Consider the following 24,427-nt stretch of genomic DNA (forward strand, 5'->3'; position numbering starts at 1 on the left):
AATTATAAATAATTAATTAAATACATTCATAAGTAATACCAGGATTTTAAAAATTTTTGTGAAATCTAGCTTTTATTATCAAAATTTCTGTGCTAAATATATTCATTATCAAAAATATTCATTTTTATATCTTATATGTGCGTGTCATTATTTATATATAATAGGTTGCAAGGAAGTGTATCTTGAATAATAAATGTTTTAGCTAAATGTAAATCATCACAAATGGACAATGAACTTGCCACTTGTAAATGGAAAAAATACAATATAATTTACAATTTAACCCATATTGGGATTAAATTAATGTCATATATATATATATATATATATATATATATGACATAATATATATATTGTTATTATATATAATAGTAGTAAGTAGGTACAGTAATTATTTATATAAGAACAATGCAAAATTTAATCGGAAAACAAATGCATTGCTTCAGATGTACCTATATATGTATCTCCTTGTAAAATATCAACATTAGTACGCATTATTAAGCATTATTAATTATAATAAGCATATTTTTTACATTGTCTTATTGTACTCAGTTTATCCACCCTTATCACATATCCTTAAAAAGTTATTTTTTAAACATATGTGTCTATATTTAATAACACTTTAAGATAAAAAAATTAATAGTATTTTTATTTACAAATCTCTTTCAATATATGTTATAAATTATTTTAAAAAATAGTTTTTCATATTATATATTAGTTATTGGCATTTGTTTTCCTTTATTTAATTAACAATATCAATATTCTATACTTATATATTTATTATTTTCAATATATTCATATATTCATTATTTTTATAACATTAAATGAAAAGCTAATATTTAAAAATCAAATTATTTTTGGAGTAAATTTTCATAAAATCATAAAATCAAATATAGGCACATATTTTCAATTATTTAATTGTTGCTAATTTATATTAATATCAAATAATTACACAAGAAATAAAACAGTCTTGAAATAACAATTAACAATTGATTTGTGTTCTATTTATTTTATTTTATTTTGAAAAACATTCAAGAATAATATTTTTGTTATTATTTCTTATTTATCATATGAAATATTTATTTAAATTATCTCTTGCATATCATGATATGTAATAATTTATAATAATTTTCTTGTAAATAAGTATATATTTGTTACAAATAATAAATTTACAAATTTTATTTATTTAATTATAAAACTAATAAAAATTGAAATTTATATCTATTCATGTGATATTATTGTAAATAATATCAATGATATATACTTATATAGTTTATCATAGCAATGTGAATAGTTTTATATTCGATAATTGATAGAATATGTCATTTATTTTTATTATTTGCCATATATAAACATATTATATTATAATATTAAAATTTTTAATTTAATATTAATTTGATAAAATAATATTTTTTTAATTTAAGCTTGCATAAATATTCTTTCTTAAAGAACATATGTTAATAATTGATATTTAAAAAAAAATTTCAAATTTTTCTAAAAAATTTTAATACAATTAAAAATAATATAAATTATATTATATTTGAATTAAAAATATTTCATAAAAAGATTTTGTTAGTAAAAATTTTTTTTTAAGATTTAACTCTAATAAAATAAATATAAAACACGAAAAAAACATTGATATTGATTTAAATATTTATACTTATAATTTTTAATTTTTTTTTAAGTAATCATTCTAATATTGTTGATACTGAATATGTATCGTATTCAGTATGTTTCTGACGTTTTAATTCTCTCATCAACCAATTCTTCCTTGCTCTTTCTCGAGCAATTTTATAGCCTTTTGGTGATATATCTATAGTTTTCATTGAAAAATCTCGTGTCAGATCAGGTTTAGTTTGAAATAATGGAAGCCTTCGAATTTTTATCGGTATTTCCTATAATATTAAAAATATAATTTAATTTTTAATAAAAATATATATTCATAAACATCACAGTTTGTAAGAACTTACTATATCTTTAATACTTTTTTCATATTTTTTTTTTTCAGATAATTGAATTTTGTCTTGTTCTTCATCTTTTTCTTCTAAGGGCATTAAAGTAATATCATAATTTGCTCTGTTTTCTCCTAAAATTCCTACTTTTATTCCCAATTCATGTAATTTATCTTCTTCAATAATAAGAGCATATTTTAAATAAAGAATACGTTCATCATCATAATTTTCTTCTATTCCTGTAAATTATATTGTATTATTTCTCTTTCCTTTTTTTTTTTAAAAAAGAAATATATAGAAAAAGATAATACCCAAAGATAGAAGACGATAATCATAATCTGAATATATTAATTCTTGTATTAAAGGAGAATTTCTTAGTAATTTTCTTTTTTCTTGTATTTTATGACCTTGCAATATTATAATATCATCATATAACATATCCTGAATAGTATGGCTTATACTTCGTCTTTCTGCTATATTATATGTTTCAGTTCTAAATAATCTATGCAATTCTATTTCTAAAATAAATATTCTAATCTTTATCTTATTATTATTTTATTCTTTATAAATATTTTAAAATATTATTTTATTATAATCTTTATTTACCAATTAAACTAAAATATTTGCGTTCTAAAGCTATCCATACAATACGATGTGTCATACAAATTAGTACTTCAAATATTCGTAAATCTTTCTCTCCTTGTGATTGTGTCAAAGATGTTCCTTTTTTTCCACCTGTCATATGATGATATTGAATAATATCTTGACATCCTATTATTAAATCAGCATATTCTCTACCTAAAACACAACGAAGATTTTGCATTTCTTCTGCATATCTAAATCTATAACCCTGAGCCAAAGGATTTGGTGCTTTTTTTATAGTAGCTGCACGTTCCTTCATTAATTCTTCCCATATTATCACATAATATTGAAAATAAAGTATTGCAGCTCTTAAAAAACGATCAACAATTGGTAAATGGAAAAAATTTATAAACTGAGGACTTATGGGACTGATCAATAAAAACATTACAAGATCTTTTATATCTTGTAAAATAATGACATCTGGTTCACTTGGAGATACTTTTCTTAAATAATATCTTCTAAATCGTAACTGAAATATATATTTAAAAAATATAAAAATTAAAAATATAAATGAATCATTTATTTTCTGGTATTTACCTTTTCACGTTGACTTAAAGTTTCTTGAAAATTTAAAATTAAATATGCATGTGGACAATACACCTTTGATTGGTAAACAGGATCAGATTTTTGTTTAATTTTTTTAACGTGTTCATCTTCGGTCTTTTGTGTACTTGTATATTTAAATACAAAAAAAAATTATAATTGTAATAAATATTTGTCATATTTCGTTGATGAATAGATTATAATTTGTACAAATGTAATTTATATAAATATATATTTTAATTGTTAAAATTTATTACCTTATTAAAATTAATCCATCAGAAATTTCATCCCATGCAAAGTATCTATCTTCCATTTTTAAATATTAGAATAATAACATTTTATTCGTAATAATTGAATTAGTAAAAAGATAGGTTAATTAATTAATTAAAAAGCAAATCACTATTCAGTGTTGCATAAGTTAATTATTAATTGCATATATGTATATGTATTTCTTCTTTTATAAATATAAGTATAGTTTTAAAAACTGATTAATATTATGAATGATGTTATATATGAATGTAATATATAAAATATTTAGAAAAAGGTAAAGAAGATAATAATTATTCAAAATTATTTTCTTTACACTTTATATTCATTTTTATATTCATAAAAATTGATATATGTAAAAATTCATATATCTGTGAAAATAATTATGAAATTATATATTAATTACAATTTATTTTTTCATTATATTATTAGAATATAGATATAGAATATATATTATTAGAATATAGATATAAAGATATTTTATATGTATTTTAATATTATTAAATTTATAAAATAATATTAAAATTTTTTTAGGTTTTCAAAAAAATAAAATTTTATTGATCATGATATTTTTATAATAATACAATTATTTATTATTCATTTATTTACATCATTAGTTTCAAAACTAGCTAAACGATGTTTTGGAAGGGAATTTAATATTGGTTGATCTTCTGGGAAAATTGCTATGTTTTTTAATTGATAAAATGGTACATCATACTTAATTTGCTTTTTTGGATCTGAAGTAAAATGATGTATTTTACATCTAACTTTAACTTCTTCATGATTATTGATTTTAACAAGAATATAAAATTCCTTATTTTCAATAGATAGATTTGGTCCAGATATAGTCTTATCTGGAAGAATTATAGCATCTTCAGGTACAATATATCCTAATTTTCGAAACGATACTCTCACATGCCATTTTTCTATAATCCATGGAATATCCATGGACATTGATAATGATAAATAACACACAGACAATACATTCATTGTTCTTTCAACAAATTGAGAACTATACATAGATAACTTCTTCTTTTTATCTTGATCTTTAATTAAATATTTTTCTAGATTTTCAGGTGTTGCATATACAGCTAATTTGGGCAGTATCAAAGTTTCATAAGCCTTTTGAGAAGACACTGAGACTTTCTCACCTTTTTCACCAATCTTTTTTACATTTTCTAGCAAGACAATATCAATTTTTTTTTGTGGTTTAACATTTGTATCTTCTACGAGCTCATAAATGAAATGTTTATGTTTTAGCTTTGCACGTGTCTCATATTTTTTATAAAGAGGCACTGGATATTTTCTTTTTAAAATAAATGTATTCTAAAATAACAAATAATAATTATTTATTTCAATATTTAATTTTATACTAATTTAATACAAATTAACACTAAATATTACCCGACTTTGTTGCATTAATATATTATTCTGATGCGAAAAAAGTGTTGATCGTGATTTTAAATAATTTTTATACAATTGTGTATACTTTAACATATTTATTTCTTTGTTGAATACAATTATACAATTAAAAAACATATTGTATAGGAATCAATATTAAACTATAGTGAAGTTGTTTCAGGTTAGGTTAGGAATACTATTATACTTTTTGTGTATACATTACTTAAATTGTACTCGATATGTACAATTTGAAATTATTGAATTAAAGATTATTTTGATATTATTATTGAAATATATAATATGTTTTTATACATATATTAAAAAAAAATAAAAAAAAATTAAATACTTTAATAACTTATCTGTTTTTTATAAATAAAATTGAATTTATTTTTTAAAACTATATAATCTATATAATTTATATAATAATATAACCTGATCAAATTATATTTGAAAAGAATAAATAACTTCTAACAATGGAAACATTGAATTCACCGTCAGATAAAGTTTTATATCAAGCTATTATGGAAATTAAAGAGCCAGTGATATTTCAACGACTCTTACAAAATGCAAAAGATGATTATTGTTGGAAATTATTTGAATGGAATTTATCGGAACTTGCTGAAAAATTCGGAGATATTAAATTACCATTTCGAATTGGCTATAATGCTAGATCTACGGTAAATTGCTATTGCTATTTTATTTATCTTATTTGTACTTTTTTTTATATTTTTATATTATTTTATATTTATATTTATTATTATAATATTAATTTAATTTAATTTTTTATTATAATATTAATTTAATTTAAAAATTTCATATGTTTCAGAATCCACAATGGGAAGTAAATTGTCCAACAGTTTTAATGACATTATTAGAATTTATTCAAAATATGAACCTCCATGAAAATCATAAAAAGTGGTATTATTTTGATTATAAATATATGCAAGAATGGTTCAAAAATAAGCCAGAAATATTAAATTCAGTAAATTGGAAAAGATTTGATATTGATAAAACTGGTGATGATTCTACTATTTGGATTGGAAGCAAAGGAGCTCATACAAATTGTCATCAGGATTCTTATGGTTGTAATTTAGTAGCTCAAATACATGGAAGGTTAATTTTATAAATAAAAAGAAAAATAAAATCAAAAAATAAATAATACAAAAATAAGATTGTTTAATGATATATTTCTTTTTTTTAGGAAACAATGGTTATTGTTTCCTCCAAATTCAACTAACTTTCTTCGACCAACAAGGATTCCTTATGAAGAATCTACAATATATAGTAAATATAACTTTTTCTGTCCTACTAAGGAAGATGAGACTAATATATTAAAAATAAAAGATACAGCAAAACTAGTAACTTTAGAACCAGGAGATATATTATTTGTACCTCCTGGTTGGTGGCATTATGTTGAATCATTGGACTTTAGTATTAGTGTCAATATGTGGCTACCAGTATTAACAGATAATATATCAAGAGTTAAAGAAGCTATTGTTAAATTAATAGTAGCTAAAATTGGAAAAGATATCTATAATATACCTGAAATTAATGAAATAGATAGTATAAATTTGGTAATGTATAATAAATATTTATTAGTAGTAATGTTAAATTATATTGATGTTATATAAATATTAAAGATTAAAATTAATTTATTTTAACAGCTCAATATTGCTATTGAAGAATGTAAACATATAGAAAACGTAGAATCACCCGATAAAAAAATAAAACATAGTACATGGACTGCCAAAGATTTAGCAATAGAGTATCCAGTTTATGTAAAATTACCTTATGAGCTTAAAATAACAGAATTAGAAGAATTTTTGAAAATGAAAAGGGAAAGATTTTCTGAAGAATATTTTGAAATGTTAAAAGAGGATTCTTCCAAAACTCATATTAATCTACAGAATATTTACTCTTCTGCTCAATATTTATCTGAAAATATTATCAATGCATTTTGTCATCCTGATGTAGTTAATAAAGTTACAGAATTATTTCTATCCTAATATTTATATAGTATATTGTGTAATTTTCAATTTGTTTACATAAATTATTATCAATTTTTTTCATTATTTAATATTATTATTAATATTGAATTCGTTTATTTTAAATAATTAAAACTTAATTTTATATTCATTTGATATTCATTTGATGTTACATTCAATTTTATTATTTTATATAGAGGTTAAGATTGACTAGTTGCATAATTATATTTATATATTCTGGAACTAACATAGATAATGCGTGTATAAAATTGTAATTAGTGATATTTCTGTAATTAATAATGGGTCTGTTAACAGTACTTAAAAAATTAAAACAAAAGGAAAAAGAAATGCGCATTTTAATGTTGTACGTATCTTTTTTTTTATATATCTTTCAATATTTATAGGTTAAGAATATATTATTGTATTAAGTTAGTATATTTTTTTCACAAAATTGCATATATATTGCATTTATGCATGTATATCTATATTATTTATTTTAATGATTTTTTTATATATGTTATAACAATATAATTATATTTAATATAATATATATATATTGATATATAATTATTGTTTCTTTTATATATATTTTGATTGTTTTATATATTTTATATGTTTATAGAGGTTTGGATAATGCTGGTAAAACAACAGTTTTAAAAAGAATTAATGGAGAACCAATTGACACAATATCACCAACACTTGGTTTCAATATTAAAACTTTAGAACATCGTGGATATAAATTAAATATATGGGACGTAGGTGGTCAAAAATCATTGCGTTCTTATTGGAGAAATTATTTTGAATCTACTGATGGTCTTGTATGGGTAATTGATAGTGCAGATAGAAGAAGATTGGAAGATTGTAAAATAGAATTATATAAACTCTTGCAAGAGGAGAGATTAGAAGGTGCAAGTTTATTAATACTTGCAAATAAACAGGATTTACCTGGAGCATTATCTGCATCTGATATTGCAGAAATTTTAGAATTACCTAATATTAAGACTCATCATTGGCAAATATATAAATGTTCAGCAATTACAGGAGAAAATCTTGTAGAAGGAATAAATTGGATTGTTGATGATATTTCTGCTAGGATATTTTATATAGATTAATATTAAAAAAGAAATTAAATTTTACAACTTACATTGCTAATATTATAATGTTTTATAATACAATATGTTTATTTCTTATATATTAGAAAGCAGAGTTATTATATAATTATACTTTATTTAAACTATTAAAATTAAGATATTATAAATAAACTATAAAATTCTTTTTCATAGATTCTCTTCCTCCTTAGTTTCTTTTATTTTTTCTTTTTTAATTTTTCTTTTTTTACTTTTGATTTTTTTAGGTTTTTCTGTTGGAAGTTTTGTATTCGGATATTGTTTCATATAAACAGATTTTAATAAGCCTTGATCGACTGTATTTTTTATACCAGTAAATGCAATCATTAGTTCATTTAATAAAGATTTAGATAAGATTAATTGGAAATTTTGCACTAGTTCTAAAAACTTTCCTGTAATATTAATTTTAATTTAATAAAAGTAAGTACTATATTGTTTTTATTTTCATATACCTTTTGAAATGAGATCATCAGAAAGTGATAACACAAAATGACCAAAGTTTTTACGACGTCGTTTTTTCTTTGGTCTCATGGCTTCATAATTGGCTCTTTTTAAAAGTATTGCTTTTACATCTGGACCTTCAATTTTATAGTTACTAAATATACCTCCCAACTTAATGTCGACCCATGGTTTATTATTTTGAATTGTTTCAAGTTCTGGTATTATGTTCTTGTTTGCCCAGATATTCGTAAGATCTAAAATACGTAGCTGACTTTCTGACGATTTCTCTGGCGTAATTGCTTTAACGAGAGCAAATGCACCATCAGCTTTGAAAGGATTGTCACCTATATATAGCTCCTCGAGTGTTGCATTCCTTGATAATGCTCTTGCGATGACAGTTACATCATCATTAGTAAAACGATTTCCTGAATATAAAAGCAATATGAGATATAAAGGAGACATTTGATTATTTATTAAATATCAATGTTCATTATGTTATATTTTAATAAGAAATGAAAAAATATCAATACTAAAAAAAATCTTAATAAATATTTGATTTTTATCTTTATGTTACCATTCAGATGCAATTTTTTTAATGTTGAAGATCGCAATAATAATCGACGCAAATACGAAATACATTCTTTTCCTAAAGCGTTCCAAGATAAATCAAGATCGAGTAAAGTTTCATTTTCCTCGAGTCCTCTAATAAATTTCTTCCAAGTTTCTGTTGTGTATAAGGAATTCCAAGATAATTCTAAATGTTTTATTGTCTTTGAACAACTGACTAATTTTTGCAAAGCATCTGAACACGATTCGTCGAGATGATTGTGATTCAATAAAAGAGTTTCAATGCTTTCATTATTGCAAATTGCCTGTATAAGATAGTCAATACCTTCTTTACGTAAATTACAATCGGAAAGATCTAATTTTTTCAGTGTTTCATTCATAAAAATTCCATCATATAATTTCGCAACACCGTTTGCACCGATTTTACATCCTGATAATAACAAAGTGTGTATTATATTGTTTTTTAAAAACAGTTCATTTAAATGATAACAGGCATCCTCTGATAACCAATTACCCTGTAAAACAATTATTTAATACAAAAATTTTAAGAATTTTTTGTTTTTTTCTTTTTTCTTTATTAATTAAGTTCTGAAAATTAAGTAATATTAAATAAAATAAGAAAATATCAAATTACTGTAAGATTGATCGTATTCACAGTAGGATTTTTCATCAAAGCTTCACATAAGGGTTTAATGATACGGGAATTGAGTCCGTAATATTGTAAATTGATTTTATTAGTTTGTAACATGTCTTCCATTGCTTGTATAGGTCTCATATAGGATGCTTTAACTAAATCGAAAAATTTCATTATACCGTCGTCTGTGTAAGAAGGTCGACGTTCCTGAATGGTCCAGAAAGCTGGTATCAAACCAGGATCATCAGGGATTGGAAACATTGTATAAAGATTTTGCAATTTCAATCGAGAATCACTGATATCTATGTCTTTAAGACAAGGATGAATGGAACTTTCTACAGACAATTCTTCAGAAACGATGGATTCTTCTTCTGAGGTGATCAGTGTTTCTTCCGATACATCTTTTTCTTTTTTTATATCTATAGATTTAACATTAAATACTCATTCTTATATTTTTTTGCACATGATGATATCCTTTTTCTTTAAGTTAGGTTTACCAAAATAATATTACACCAATCACTTTTCGTAGCTCTTCTTCTTCGATTTTTTCCTCGGCCATATCTTCAAATTCCATTAAAAAATCTTCAAAAATGTCCAGTTCTTCTTTGATTTCTTCTTTTTCTTCTTCTTCATCTTCCAGAAATTCCCATTCTTTCTTATTCCATTCTTCTTCATAGTCTAAATAATAATTTGATACATCTTTGGGTTCAATTATTTTCTAAAATGCAAATATCACATGATAAATTCAAAAATTAATTGAAAAAAAAGAAAAAAAGATTATAAAATTACTTCGGATTTTTTTAAAGGATCCATTTTTTTTATCTTCAATTAATTAAACTTTTTAATTAATTTTTTTCAATTTATTTATTACCAATAATTTATTTAATATTTTTATAATATAAATTATCACAACTAACAATAACATCGAATTCTTCCATTGAATAATTCTAGTTAATTATAAATATTTCCTAAAAAAATCAGATTTCTTTTCCAGAATTAATTTTATCCTGAAATTTGTCATTTTTCCATAATCTCATGCTACTTTTTTTTCAGATCAAAAAAGATAATTAATTATTTTCTTCATTTGCAACAACATTCATTTTCCTTGGTCAGGTGTGATTTCAGATATCAAATATGTTTGATCGTGTTCAAATAACTCTACGATGTAGTTATTTTTAAATACCTGGAATAACATATTCACAAAATGTTTAAACACGTTTCACATTTTTCTCGTTATTAGAGAGTAACTTTTTTGATGTTATTGCGCTTTCTCAAGGTATATCCCGTATTTATCGTCATGAAGATGCTCTTAGATGCCCGTGGTTCACACGGATCTTATTCGGCCAAGCAGCTAGGCTGACTCATTTACCGGGTATTCGTCAAGTGGCTCTTCTGAGCTATTGTATTGTAATTTCGGCAAGTCGTTCATTCAACAGTCACGCGGTTATATACGCGGCTCATGTATCGTGGTCAAAATCGCCCTCGATGATCGCCCGATCCTCTTCTCTCACAAAATTGCCTACACACGCGGTCTTTGTTAATCTCAGACGCGCTTTCGATGGTAATGAACACCGTATTGTACTCGATAAAATGATCTATTTAAATCCGTGCTTGGTTTTGTTGACGAGATCCGGATCCGTCGACCGTCGGCATCGTTTGCCGGCTATATTAATTTTAGAACGAGTTTTAGAGTTATTCGGGATTATTCGAGAAATAATAATCGACACGTAAGATATTTTTATTAATTATTATTATGTATTTTTTATATTTGTTGAGTGTACGTAATATAGTTTTCTCGTAAACGCATAATTTTTTGGATTATATTAAATACAAAAAGAATGAATTTGAAATTTTTTGACGAATGAAATATGAATAAAATACCGGAATTCTGTATAATAAATAAATAGAATCAAATATTCAAGGGATTCAAGATATCTTTTTCCATTTACAATTAATGATAAATTTTAATTTTTATCCTTTTTTGTTACAATCATGATCAATCTCTAAATAAATTTTGATACCCTTGCTATTGGCGCACGCAAACGAATAAATAAAATAATTATTAAAATTCCGTATTTATTATCATTATTTTATGCGAATATTATTCGACACCGTTCATCATAAATAAAAATGTATTCAATCTAGCGTTGCTCGTTCTGTTTCTCATCGTTGGACTGTGCCAGTTGCTCCCGGAAGGCACGTCTACCTACGATTCTGCATTCCCGGTGATTTGAATGCAACTTGGACATCGACTCGGGTTCTTACCACGTGAGAGAATTCGTTCGGCCTGTTACTGTTCGGGTGCAATAAACCAGAAGTAAAAACGAAACGGTGTCATAAGGATTGTACTTTTTATTGAAATTTCTTCATCATTATCATCATCATCATCATCATCATCATTATCGTCAACATCATTATTATCATTATCATGTCGTTGTCGTTGTCATAGTCATCGTCGTCGTCGTAGTCGTTGTTGGCGGTAAAATTAGGCGGAAAAAAAGAAATTGTGGGACCGGAAGGAGCTTAACTTTATTTACACGCACTCACTCACGCTTCTTTCGCGATTATTTGACACGGGATTGATCACAACGCGTGGATTATCCATTAGCTATCTAAATTGGAGACCAGGGACGATAATTCGTTGAATTATCGAAGAAGAAAATAAAAAATGTTCACGAGATCGTTATGATCGATCGATCGTATAATATAGTATAGTTTTGATTAGAACTATTGTCCATGATCTCTCAACAATTAAAATACAAGGCAATAAAATATAAAAAATAATATAATATAATATAAAATAATATAATATATATATATATATATTTTTTTTTTCTTCATCGCTTCTATATATTTTGTATAATATAGATTTCTTTATAAAATAAACTATCTGTTATAAAAAATTTCTTCCGCTATCATCTTACAATACGCTCAATACGGTCTCTTTCTCGTTTAAAGTCTAGTAATACGCGCGTTTCATGCGCTTGTCGTTGCGCGTCGCCTTATGCTTGGAACGATATTAAGAGAAAAGGGGAGAAAGAAAAAAAAAAAAAAAAAAAAAAATAAAATAAAATTGCACATCTAACAGAGGGAAGAAAGGAGGGAATAAGATAAAATACAATCCAAAGTGGGACGGGGAATTATCTGGATCTATGTAATGGGTTTATTATTTACATCATACAACGTTTCGATCACGCGAATGGCTATGCCATGTGTCGCATCTTATCGATTCCTACACGCTCCCTTCACCCTCTACGCAGGAAAAATAAAAAAGAATACTTCCTTTTCATTATAGATCGACTCGTGGATACGACGATACATCCCATGAATAATTAATTAATTTTTGTGCAATTAAATCACGGATCGCAATGATAGAATCGTGCGTAATTCTACTGATTACTACGGCAAACGGATGCAAACCGTTGCAAACTTAGTTAGCAAACCAAATTGAAGATTTTTCTTAACACGTTATCGTTATTAATCGTGATTCACGATTTTTCCAAGAGGGCGCTACGAGGGACCCGATAAATCTTATCGCGCGATAATATTCTCTCTCGCATTCTTTTTCTCTCGTTCGCTTTATGAGTATCACAATAATATCGCCCGACGGAGCGTCCGAAGCCTGCTTTCGCGCAGATTAATTCGCCTACGTGCTATTATAGCTCTACAATATCTACGGTGGCCTGCAACGCCGTCACTTGGCCCGTGTTCTCAGCTTCGGATCATAGGGGAATGTTTAGGATTGTAACGCGAATAAAACGTCGATAGATCAGATCTTAAGGCTGTCCGTAAGGGACGACGGCATTTAGAGGTGATACAGGCTTAGCGAAATTAATAAGTACGGGCTATGTACATATGTACAGTACGATAAAACAACTCGGCAACTTGTCGATACATAATTGTAGACCGTCAATTATTGTCGTTGCGTTATTAGCGAGAGATATATTGGAGAAAGGTAGAGAATGATGTTTTCTCGTTTAATGAATCAATTTTGTTGAAATGATCGATTTTTGATTATAAATCAATACTAATATCGTCAATAAAATAACGTTAAAATAATTCTCCTCTTTCTCTATCTTCCTACATTCTATAATATCTCCCTTGTTTTCGTATCAATTCGCAGAAGGAAAAAGGGTTTGAAGTAAAACGCGGTTTCGAGGTTTCTTAATTTTTAGCGGATAAAAAAAGGCAGCGCGTTATTTTTCGCAATTTCATTTTCTAAAGTAAGCGATATCCGTTGAATCGTGTATTATTAATTCTTCAGTCTGTTCGTTGCAATTAATCGTTGCGGAAACACTTGGTACAGCGAGTCCGATAATTCCGTTTCACCACGTTTTCGTGTCCCTTTCTCGCAAGTGTTTTTTTCCGAGTGAAATTTTTCACGAAACATCCGCGAGTCTGTCGCGTTACACGTGTACCGTCAGTACTTGATGCGGTCCCGATGTCTGACTGCTGCTCGCTTGCTGAGAATACGTCGGCTCCTGCAATCTAGGTTTGCTGTACGGTTTATGAGGCCCTTCCTCGTACGTAAAACTAGCGGTATTGTTCCTGGCTTCCGCGCTGGGAGCTTTGTAAAGTGGTGGCAACCGATGTCTACTCTCGTCCGAGACCATTTCCAAACTCTCTTCGGTTGCACCCAGCGCGCCCAACGAAGTTCCAGACAGAGGTCTCACCACGGACACTCTTGGTTCTCCTTGATCCTGCTCTTTCAAAGGGTTCGCGTATCTCCTAAGATTCTCCTCGTTTTGAAGATTGTTCGATTTTTCGTCCAAATCGCTGCGGTGTCGATGCAACGATGTCTCGCTGCTGGTCGTCGCGGTCAGGCTGGATCTTTGCCTGACCGTTCGAAGATACCACAGCCCACCGAACAAAGCCAAGACCAAAACGGTCGCCAGAGCTCCACCGAGGACGGCCACGTAGCTCCCCGCGCTGCTCGAGTTTACGGAACTCGGTTCGCTGAGCAAGGCCGTCTCCACTTTGACCTCGAGCACGGAGGCCAGAGCGAGTGGTCTGCCCAGGGGTCTGCTAAGGGCTTCGCCTAGATCTCTGGCCGCATCCGCGGCTGCTTCCGAGAATATGGTCACTTCCACTGTATCGTTATCACCAGGTTTAAGATCGCAAAGAAGAACGATTGACTGTGGCCTTCTCGGATCGGACAGCAGTTTTCTCAACCGTCTACAGAGGATTTCTACCGATGTACTGGCGGCCAGAGTGTCTCTTCTTAACAGGATGGTGAGCCTGGAACAGGTTGGGCCCGGCGTGGCTTGTCCAGGCCAGCAGGAAGGCGGCGCGGGCAGAGCGGGCGGTCCTACTCTTCTTCCAGTCTCCACGGGGCGACATTCGCCCCATGCTGGACACGGTGGAGCTAGACAGCTTTCGTTCGGGCTGGGCACGCACACTTCGTGAGCCAGACACGATGTACCGTTCAGACAGTTCCCAGGACCGCACCAGATATTGCTGCATTGGTTCTTCCCGTTACGACATTCGCACACGTTGCAATCGTCGTCCCAGCTAGCTACCGGGCATCCTGGTCCACCTGCTGTACGAATCTCGCAGCGTACCCCGGTCCTTCCTGGCGGGCAGATGCAAGTATAACTCGCTATACCGTCCACGCACGTGGATCCAGTGGTGCAGGGGTCGCTGGCGCATTCGTTCACGTTTATACGACAATCTGGACCGGTGAAGCCTGGCGCGCACTCGCATCTGAACCAGTTGATCCCGTCCACGCATTTACCCCCGTTCAAGCAAGGCAATGGCTGGCAATCGTCCACGTCTCGACGGCAATTCGGACCCTCGAAACCTTCGCGACAGACGCATCTGTAATTCCCATCGGCGGTGTTCACGCAGGTAGCTCCGTTCTCGCAAGGATTGCTCGCGCACGCTGGAGATGCTATGTGGCATGCTGCTCCCTCCCAACCTGGTGGACAGTGACAAGTGAATCCATCTCCGCGATCTTGGCAAGTTCCACCGTGGCGACAGGTACCTGGTTCGCAGTGTCCCGCGCGAAGAGTACAGGTTTTGCCCTTCCATCCACCCCTGCAGATGCAGGTGAAGTCTGCGACACCGTCCACGCAGGTGCCGTTGTTGCGGCAGGGTGAGTTCGTACACTCGTCCACGTCTGAAGGAACGATGAGGGATAATTTAATAATAAAAAAGAGATATTATAGAATTATTAGAGATATCATTTCTTCTTTTCGTCGATCGTGATAATTTTTTCATCGCATTTAATACGACGAAACAAATTAAGAACACGAACTACGAAACAATCGCTCACCTTGATCGCACAGATCTCCAGTCCATCCCTCTCTACAGATACACTGGAACGAGTTAACCAAATCGACACACGTGCCACCGTTCAAACAAGGATTACCCCTGCAATCGTTGATGTTCTCGTGGCAATGCATCCCCGTATACCCGGCGTCACAAATGCATCTGCCACCGCTGCATCTGCCTCTGCCGCCGCATGGTGTTCCCTCACTCCCGCACCCGGACTCCTCGTCCATCATGCCGAATTGCGGATTATGGGAGGCTGGCTCGGAACAATTCTTCCCTTGCCATTGTTCCGGACAGTGGCAGTAGTAATCTGTCTGCGTGTTGAAACAAGGCGCCGAATTTCTGCATGGGTTCGGGCTGCAATGATCCTTGTCGATCTCGCATTGGTATCCGGTGAAACCGACAGGGCAGACGCACTCGTACGCGTTCACCAGGTCTCTGCACTCGCCACCGTTCTGGCACGGTTTCGAGGCGCACTCGTCGATGTCCACGTCGCAATCCTTGCCCGAATAGCCGGCGGTGCAGCTGCAGTGATAATCGTCGACCAGATCGATGCACAATGCCCCGTGTTGGCATTGGCCGATGCAATCGTTGATGTTCTTCGTGCAGTTCTTCCCCGTGAAGCCACTTCTGCAGCGACATCTGAAACGAGATTTTTTAATTAAATCCTTTACAACTATCTATCTATCTATCTATCTATCTATCTATCTATCTATCTATCTACGTATCGGATCGATGTTAAATTTTCAAATCATGATGAAGTAATGAAACAAATTCTCGCTCGCTCACTTGTAATCACCGGCAAGATTCACACAGGTCAACGAATTTTTGCAGGGGGATTCCTTCAGGGCGCACTCATCCACGTCGAATTGGCAAAGCACTCCCTGCCAGGCCGGTGGACAATTGCACACAAATTCGTTCTTCCCGTCGACGCAGGTGCCGCCATTTTGGCAAGGTTGGGAGGCGCACTCGTCTATATCCGTCGCGCAGTAAGGGCCTGAGAATCCAGGGGCGCACTCGCAATGCGCGCTCTCACCGAGTTCCCTGCAGGTCGCTCCGTTGGCGCAAGGGTTGGAGGCGCAGGGGTTGTCCACCTTCTCGCAGGTCGGTCCCGAGAATCCCTCGGGGCAGGTGCATTTGTACTGGTCCGGCGCCGTGTTCTCGCACGTCCCACCGTTTTGACAGGGTTCGTGAGTGCCGCAATAATTGAGGTCCTGGTCGCAGAGGATGCCGCCCCAATTCGTGTCGCAGATACACTGCCAACTGGAACCGTTGCAATATCCGTGCTTGCAGCCAGGGTAGGGGGTGCACTGGTCGCAGAGTTCACCGCGCCAACCGTGTCGACATTTGCATTCGCCGCTGACGTTGCAGTGACCGTGAACGGGATGGCAACCCTCCTTGCACACCGCTGGAACAGATTAATCGTGCCCGTCAGTTTGGAAGGATTATTTGTACAAGTACATGATAAGGTAATTGAAAATTACGCTATTGTCTAAATAATATAACGCTGATATTTGAAAAACAATAGAAAACTCTTGTTGAGAAAATAATACAAGAAAATGTATATAAAGATAGATCAACAAAGATCAGAAATTATTCTCACAATGATCGCAATATTGTTTTTTAAAATTATTTTGTTACATATAATGAAAAATTTTAGGTTCTTGTTGTTTTAAAATAAAATAATATATATTTTAGGCAACTTTTGATAATGATTGCAAACGGAATTACAAGAATTTTTTTTACTTAATATTAATTATTTTTTCCAGCAATATATCAAATTTTCATATTTCTTAGGGAAAACTGAGGAGGTTTATGAAGTTGAAAAGAAAGAATTACGTTAATACGAGTGTAAACGTTGAGTCACGGAATATTTCATTGTAAAGTTCGTTGTAGCTAATTACATTTTTGTTAAAAAATGGCCACGTCATGGTCAGACGTGAACGAAATAAACGACGATTTTCAATTCCGGCTCTTAATGCTAGAAAAACATAAAAAGCGAGACGTGTTATAAATTGTTTAGACCATTTTATCCTTTAACAACCTCTTACCGGAATAACCGAAACCACTTAGATAAGACGTAATAAAATTAAACACCTTTTAAACCACTGTACCGACTGCAGGTAATTAATCTACCTCCTCTTATATCCGACGTTTCACGTACGTACAAAACTCGTATTCCTCCCTTTCCCTATACGTTCGCAGGCCCGTTCACAATAAAGATCGCGTATCTTCGAGTTACAATCCGCGAACCGCAACCACCAACCGGGGGCCATTTTATTCCCATTCGCCCGTTCTTTCCACCGTGTATATATAATATACCGGGTCTCCCCAATAACGTAGAAAGAAGAAGAGCCACCATCGGCCATAATTCAACCGACTTTCCAAAGGAATAATCTCGCCGGGGCGAACAATAAACGTGGCGCTTCGTAACGCGGCACAAAAGGCCTCCGTGAATGGAAGTTAAAACACAAACGATTAATCCGCCCACGGCCACGAAAGCATAAGTGTCGGATTATTTTCCACGTTTACCCGACGGATTATACGATCAACGACGTTTCATATATCTCGTCTCGTCGGGGAAACCATTGGCGCGTATCCTTCGCGTATGACAAAGTGAACGAGAAAGAGAAAAATAGAGAATATACGGAGGAGGAGGAAGAGGAGGAGAAGCGGGTTAACAGGTAACACGTTCGCCTTCTTCTTACACAGGTGGTTAAGGATGACGAAATCCAATTTCGTCCACGATCGAAATGGAGAGAAAAGGTATATATATATACGTATCGTATCCCTGGAAACGACAGTTTCGTGGTCGATTGTGACGGTGAAACGGAGACGGGAGAAAATGAAACGTGACAGAGATCCGTGGCCGCGGACCGGAGCAACTCAATTAGCCGGTGGGACAGAAAGACGGATGAGAAGTGACAGAGAGAAGGATTATCCTTTTGACCGTGAAACGAAAACTCACGCCGCGGCGACACACGCGTGCGTGCGTACACATACACACACACACGTGTAGGGGAGGCCTGCGACTTTTAGCCGTCTCTTTACCGTTACACACCATGGCCCCGAAGAACCGAAGGAATCGCGTGTTACACCACGTAGATTCTACGTAGATATATATACATTCTACGGAATATAGAATATAGAAGTAATCTCAGCTCGTTTCGATATAGTCGATTAGGGTTTGGAAAAATCATCGGATGAGGAATAGATCCTTTAGAATACTTTGGACAGCGATTCGTATCGGTATTAATTACTTTATTGCCAACGTCATTGATAAACCGGTATAAGATTATCAATAAGATTCATTGAAACGTCAGATGTACGCATTGAATTAATAGTGAACGCATATTGAACGATTTATACAAAAATCTATTCAAAACACTTTTTCACATCGTCTCGATCGGTAAACTTCCTCTGTCAATCGGGTGTCCGTTTAAATCTATGGATCACTTCTAAGCTTCTATTTCACATCGACTATTTTTCAATCTTAACCGCACAGGGTACACCGATCACCGACGCGTAATTGCATATTTTAACATATGCACACGTATGGATCTCCACAGGAGTAAACTCTCGAAGGACTCTCGACCCCTTGCATCCTTGTGGATTCTTTAATGATTAATGGCCGAGCTTTCTCGCTCTCGCGTGGACGACCAACACGTTTTACGGATATTTATGCGACTGCGGTGTGATGTTCCATACGTCGAATCCATACGGTAATAATGATCGATCCTCTCGTTTTCTTCCATCCAACATTCCACGATTGATCGAGGAATTGGCTGATTTCCAATTATTGCGTGGAAGATGGGAACGCGAAGATTTCCCTCGCAATTACGCTCGCGGAAATCGGAAGAGAGAAGCGAGGTCTGCTCGATGAACGGTGGTTAGATGAATCACGAGTGCTCAACCCTCTTTTTCCTGATCGACGAAGCAACAGGTGCGCGTGGGCGCGGGGAACAGGATCCGCACTCTGCGACTGACGATTCGTTTAGAGATTATCCGTCGTCGAATAGAGATATGTTTAAGGATGTGTTAATCAGGCAAGGTGCTAATTAATTGCTCTTTTACTCGTGGAATCGAGCAAATCGAGTGAAACGTGCGATGAATAATTTCGTTTTGTCTTGGGGCGAACGATTCTCGTTGACGAGTTTTATGGAGGACGTGATTTAATGAGCTTTATTGGAAAGTGAACTTCGTTTCATAATCGATTGCGAAAACTACGAGTGGTTATTGCGAATGATAAATTTTAATCGTTGATAATGCGTAGTGTTAAAAACGCGAAGTTTTCGCTGCCTGTGAGTAGGCAACCCGCCTACAAGATTCCTTGCTCGGTCGGTACGAATGTATGAAAACGAGAAATAAATTTGAATACGTTTGTTGCACTTTATTGTTGTTGAAGGTTCGTCATGATTTATCACGAAGAATCAATATATTATGATCGAAATTAAAAGCTCGTTAATTTGGAAATATCGATTTCTTGGAAAACTACGTAGTTTTTTCTTTCAATTTATAATTTTAAAAATCTTAAATTCGAAAAGATGTTTCACTTTTTAATGTATCGTCTAAGAATAGACTTCAGTGACCAGATTTCTCCGTTGAAGGGTTACGTGTTAATTAAGAATTGTGAAATTTCTTGTCGAATTTCGGCGTGCCGGTCGTGCGAAAAGCAATTAACAGAGGTTTCACCGCGGCAAATCTCACGAGGTACTTACGTTTCGCGTGTAGGAACCCCCCCGACACATTAACAACACTTCTCGTACAGTACCGTTCTTTCGTTGTTCAGGATCTATAAATCTAGCCGGGAACATCTACAGTTACACGTCTATGGAATTTTTTTTGTTAATCCGCCGCCAGTAGGCGAATTAACCTGCGCGATTCATCTTCGTACAACCGCCGTTTCTTTTATTTTCTTATTCCCCCGATCTGGTGAACGGAACAGATGCGAGAAGAATCGGATTACAGGTGAAGGTTCACGACTTTCACGATCCCAACCGTTTTACCTTTGCCACCAGCGCCGATAATCCTTCCGTAGAATGGCTAACGTTTATCTTAAGCGCCATTACCAATTTATCATTCATCAAATCATTATATACTCCAACCTTCTTTTCGGATATCGATAATTATTATTATTATTATTATTATTATTATTATTATTATTTTTTTTTTTTTATCTCGAATTAAGCTCTCTCCGTATAAATAAATTTCTTTCCAATTTCTTTCGAATTTCTTTTGTGGATAATATATAATAATAGTAAATAATAATAATAATAATAATAACAGATTACGTCAAAGCTCTTCCAAAATAATGGTTAACAGACAGAATTTATTCGATCGTGATTTTAATTTCACGCGATCTTGATATCGTGTTATTTGAAATGCGGCCGACTTCCTTCCAATCCTTCCAATCCTGAGGTAAAAGAGCATCTCGAACGATTTTACGATCTCCACGGTGAAAAGGGGTCAAATGCAAACGAACGTTCTCGCTATGAGTTTAGAAATACTACGTTGTACTCTCGGAGGAGGAACGGTGTGTTGCATGATGCGGTCGGTGCATAGAACTCGTGTGAAGACGATGCACGAGTGAAATTCTCGTATTGACCTTTCACAGCGCGACAAAAATGCTGGAGCCAGTTCTCTCCTCTCCTCCTCTCCTTCTCTCTCTCTCTCTCTCTCATCCTTTCTTCTCATCTCTCGTAACCGACCGACCGACCGACCGACCGGTCTCCTCGTCTCACGAGTACACGATTTCCACCGATAGTCCCTAATTGGGATCGTTTGTCCTTTCCTTTTTTCCCCCCTACGTTCGACGAAAGTGGAACGTGTCTAATTGTGATACCGATAATATGATCCTGCCGCATCGTTAAACCGCCGGAATAATTCGTTGTCAAGGGGGATGCGACCCGGTTCGTTTCTTTGAGTGCATTCCCCGTGTGAATATTTATTGTCTGCATATAGGAGAGGATAAGAGAGGAGAGGATAAGAAAGGAGAGGATAAGAGAGGATAGGAGAGGATAGAAGAGGATAGGAGAGGATAGGAAATGAAGGTAACGTCTTTCGATGGATTTTTTTTCTTTTATGGATTTTGGAATTTTTATTTTATTTTCTTTGCTAATATAATTTCAACGTATCTTCCGTTTCAGAAGTTTGGATTTATAGATCAACGATCTACGAGTTATAATTTTTGAAATTGACAAAGTTGAAAATATTATTTGTATATTATTTATATTAAGACGAAGGGAAAGAAGAGAGTGATGAATAATTATCATTCCTGAATAAGATGTAATTCGATATAATTTTATAACAAAATATTTCTTATGTAATTTTCTTCGACACATTTTGCTTGTTCGTGCTCGATTGTCGGTACATATCCAACACTACCGTCGCTTGACTACTATATACGAAACGTTTCTTGTTAATAATTCGTTAACAAAAATGAAAGTTTTTGCAAAGGAAAATATTGAAATTAACTCACTCTTCGGTTTCATATTTTTGGAACATCCTGTCATGAGTCATCCTGAAAAATTTTCAATATCAACGCGTGTATTTTATTTGCCAGTGATGATGAATATCGAATACCGATAAGAAGAAGATATTAAACAGCAACGCGAAGCGAAACGAGAAAATCTTAAAGTTCACAGTGTCAAGGGAAACTGGCTGCGTCCTCGAGTGATGGCGGCCACCGTTTTCCAAGTGAACTTAAACCGGGAATAATTCGAGGGATTTTTAAATTCGACGCGCGTTTCGTCACAATTCTTATTATTATTATACCCTCGAAACAATTCGAGAAACATAGTGTTCAGTTTCACACCGTGGTTGCTAATTACTATTACCGCAGAAAAGTCTAATAGTTTGCTCGTCCTACTTTCTCTGGCCAGTTTTCAACTATTCGAGCACAATTTAATATTCTTTCGAAATTTAAATCAGGCCTGTGTTGATATCTCGATCACGTTTAAATGATAATTAACGAACGATCGAGCGAGATATTTGCATACGAAATGCGAGAACGATTTGTAAATAAACACGTTTAATGGTATATATTTTATATGATAACGATTAAATAAGTTTTCATAATGATTCTTTATTCAAGGACATTATCGATATTTAAGAAAAAAAAGTCTTGATAAATAATTTTTTATGTCCTCACTTTGCAATTAATCTTTGATCCGTGTTATTTAATCAAGCATGAACGTGAATTCTCACGATTCATTTTTCTCACAGAAAAACAAAATTATATAAAATTAAAATACAAATTTCTTTAAAATTTATAACTTTCTAAAATTGTTTATACATATTGATTAATTACCCGTTACAACATATTTAATATGCAATATTAAATGCACAAAAGTTGTGCATATCCCAAATCCCAAAATATCTTAATTTCTTAAATTTAATACACTTTAGACATACTTTTCTAAAATTCCTACACTAAATTATAGAATCATACACCATACGTGAAGAAAATATACCCGATAATGTTGTAAAATTTCGAGTATATCGACTCAACACAACGTGAAATATCGATTCGTTTAACCAATCGTTAAAGGACCGTACTTTCTCTTCGGCAAAGGTAATCTCTTCAGATTTGGGATGATTTAAGGTTATCGAGTCGTGGATCCCTTAAAAAAAAAAAAAAAAAAAAAAAAAGAAAATGTTCTCGAGGGAGGGATAAGACGTAGCACGGGTCGGCACACACGGGGAGACGGAAGTAACGATTAAGCAGCGAAGAAAGAGCTGACGTATTAATCCGGCCAGCATTGTGCGAGGGGATCTGGCGTGATGCTGCTCGCTACCTTTATGCACGATCGTACGACATGCGTCTAACGTCCGCCAATTGAGGCACGCTTCGAGATAATTCGTGTGTTTCACTGTGTTTGCGTATTTGCCAATCAGACGTGCGCGAGACTCGCGGTTTCCGTCCGACAAGAGAACGAAACACGTGGAACGAGTTTTCCTCTTCCAACCACTACACTTACGAATCGTTGAACCCGTGAACGAAACAAACTTTCTTAATAAATTTCTAAACTGTTTCAATCCTCATCTCTCCTCTTTCTAATTTCGAAAATCTCGCATTTCGGGTGGAAAATTTGGAAAAGGCTAGATTAGCTTGATTCATTTTTTGTAGCGTTTCTACAAGATTTCTAGATTTTCGACAGATTCATTTTTTTTCAAATCTCTAACTCGAAGGATAAATTTACAGTTGCCATTATGGAGGCGATCGTTATTTGAAATCTCTGACGAATAAAGCTGAAAGACTTGTTTATTAGACGGTATTATTTCAGGATGCAACAATTATCTACAATGTGATATAAATTTTATGCAGAACGTCTAGCATTTTCCTCTCTGCGATTTTTTACAGCTTGACATTGGAAAACTCGCTTAAAGAATCCTATCTTATCCGCTATTATCGAACAAGATTTATAGCCGTATATCAGGCACAGTTTGTTTTTCTCGTAACGATCGATACAACGTATAATTGATTATTTTTCTGTTCGATCGAAAACACGGGAGAAAATTCGTTCACTTTAAATATAAAAGGGGAAACAAAATTTCCCGTTCATGGATCTTGAATCATCTCTTGCCTTCAAATCGAAT

At 33.1% G+C, this 24,427-nt stretch overlaps 6 protein-coding genes across 6 annotated transcripts in view; 2 read left to right on the forward strand and 4 right to left on the reverse strand.

Annotated features, from left to right (window-relative positions):
• Positions 1-1,567: 1,567 nt before the first annotated feature.
• Positions 1,568-3,550, reverse strand: LOC122715149. The gene is made up of 6 exons (XM_043937082.1): positions 3,392-3,550; positions 3,129-3,261; positions 2,556-3,060; positions 2,261-2,467; positions 1,968-2,188; positions 1,568-1,892 (listed from the first exon to the last, which is right to left on the reverse strand). The coding sequence occupies exons 1-6, from the start codon at positions 3,445-3,447 to the stop codon at positions 1,686-1,688; spliced, it is 1,329 nt and encodes a 442-aa protein (XP_043793017.1). The 5' UTR covers positions 3,448-3,550; the 3' UTR covers positions 1,568-1,685.
• A 420-nt stretch (positions 3,551-3,970) lies between these two features.
• On the reverse strand, positions 3,971-5,072 carry LOC122715151 (39S ribosomal protein L9, mitochondrial). Its single transcript, XM_043937084.1, has 2 exons — positions 4,806-5,072; positions 3,971-4,727 (listed from the first exon to the last, which is right to left on the reverse strand). Exons 1-2 carry the CDS (start codon positions 4,938-4,940, stop codon positions 3,999-4,001), a joined length of 864 nt encoding a protein of 287 aa, XP_043793019.1. The 5' UTR covers positions 4,941-5,072; the 3' UTR covers positions 3,971-3,998.
• A 68-nt stretch (positions 5,073-5,140) lies between these two features.
• Positions 5,141-6,821, forward strand: LOC122715150 (HSPB1-associated protein 1). Its single transcript, XM_043937083.1, has 4 exons — positions 5,141-5,479; positions 5,629-5,915; positions 6,004-6,376; positions 6,467-6,821. The coding sequence occupies exons 1-4, from the start codon at positions 5,276-5,278 to the stop codon at positions 6,806-6,808; spliced, it is 1,206 nt and encodes a 401-aa protein (XP_043793018.1). The 5' UTR covers positions 5,141-5,275; the 3' UTR covers positions 6,809-6,821.
• A 79-nt stretch (positions 6,822-6,900) lies between these two features.
• Positions 6,901-7,994, forward strand: LOC122715152 (ADP-ribosylation factor-like protein 2). Its single transcript, XM_043937085.1, has 2 exons — positions 6,901-7,151; positions 7,410-7,994. The coding sequence occupies exons 1-2, from the start codon at positions 7,087-7,089 to the stop codon at positions 7,897-7,899; spliced, it is 555 nt and encodes a 184-aa protein (XP_043793020.1). The 5' UTR covers positions 6,901-7,086; the 3' UTR covers positions 7,900-7,994.
• Positions 7,995-8,027: 33 nt separating this feature from the next.
• On the reverse strand, positions 8,028-9,817 carry LOC122715148 (leucine-rich repeat-containing protein 74B-like). The gene is made up of 4 exons (XM_043937081.1): positions 9,557-9,817; positions 8,930-9,437; positions 8,367-8,780; positions 8,028-8,306 (listed from the first exon to the last, which is right to left on the reverse strand). Exons 1-4 carry the CDS (start codon positions 9,815-9,817, stop codon positions 8,065-8,067), a joined length of 1,425 nt encoding a protein of 474 aa, XP_043793016.1. The 3' UTR covers positions 8,028-8,064.
• A 3,332-nt stretch (positions 9,818-13,149) lies between these two features.
• Positions 13,150-24,427, reverse strand: part of LOC122715144 (protein jagged-1) — a 47,211-nt gene continuing 35,933 nt past the window's right edge. The window contains exons 4-6 of the mRNA XM_043937076.1: positions 16,619-17,237; positions 15,831-16,471; positions 13,150-15,674 (exon numbers count right to left, since the gene is read on the reverse strand). Coding sequence (XP_043793011.1) covers positions 13,963-15,674; positions 15,831-16,471; positions 16,619-17,237 — 2,972 coding nt within the window. The 3' untranslated portion in view covers positions 13,150-13,962. The remainder of the gene's footprint in view (positions 15,675-15,830; positions 16,472-16,618; positions 17,238-24,427) is intronic.

This window comes from Apis laboriosa, unplaced genomic scaffold (assembly GCF_014066325.1).
Source record: "Apis laboriosa isolate Shangri-la unplaced genomic scaffold, ASM1406632v1 scaffold34_cov151, whole genome shotgun sequence".
In the NCBI taxonomy this organism is placed as follows: Eukaryota; Metazoa; Arthropoda; class Insecta; order Hymenoptera; family Apidae; genus Apis; species Apis laboriosa.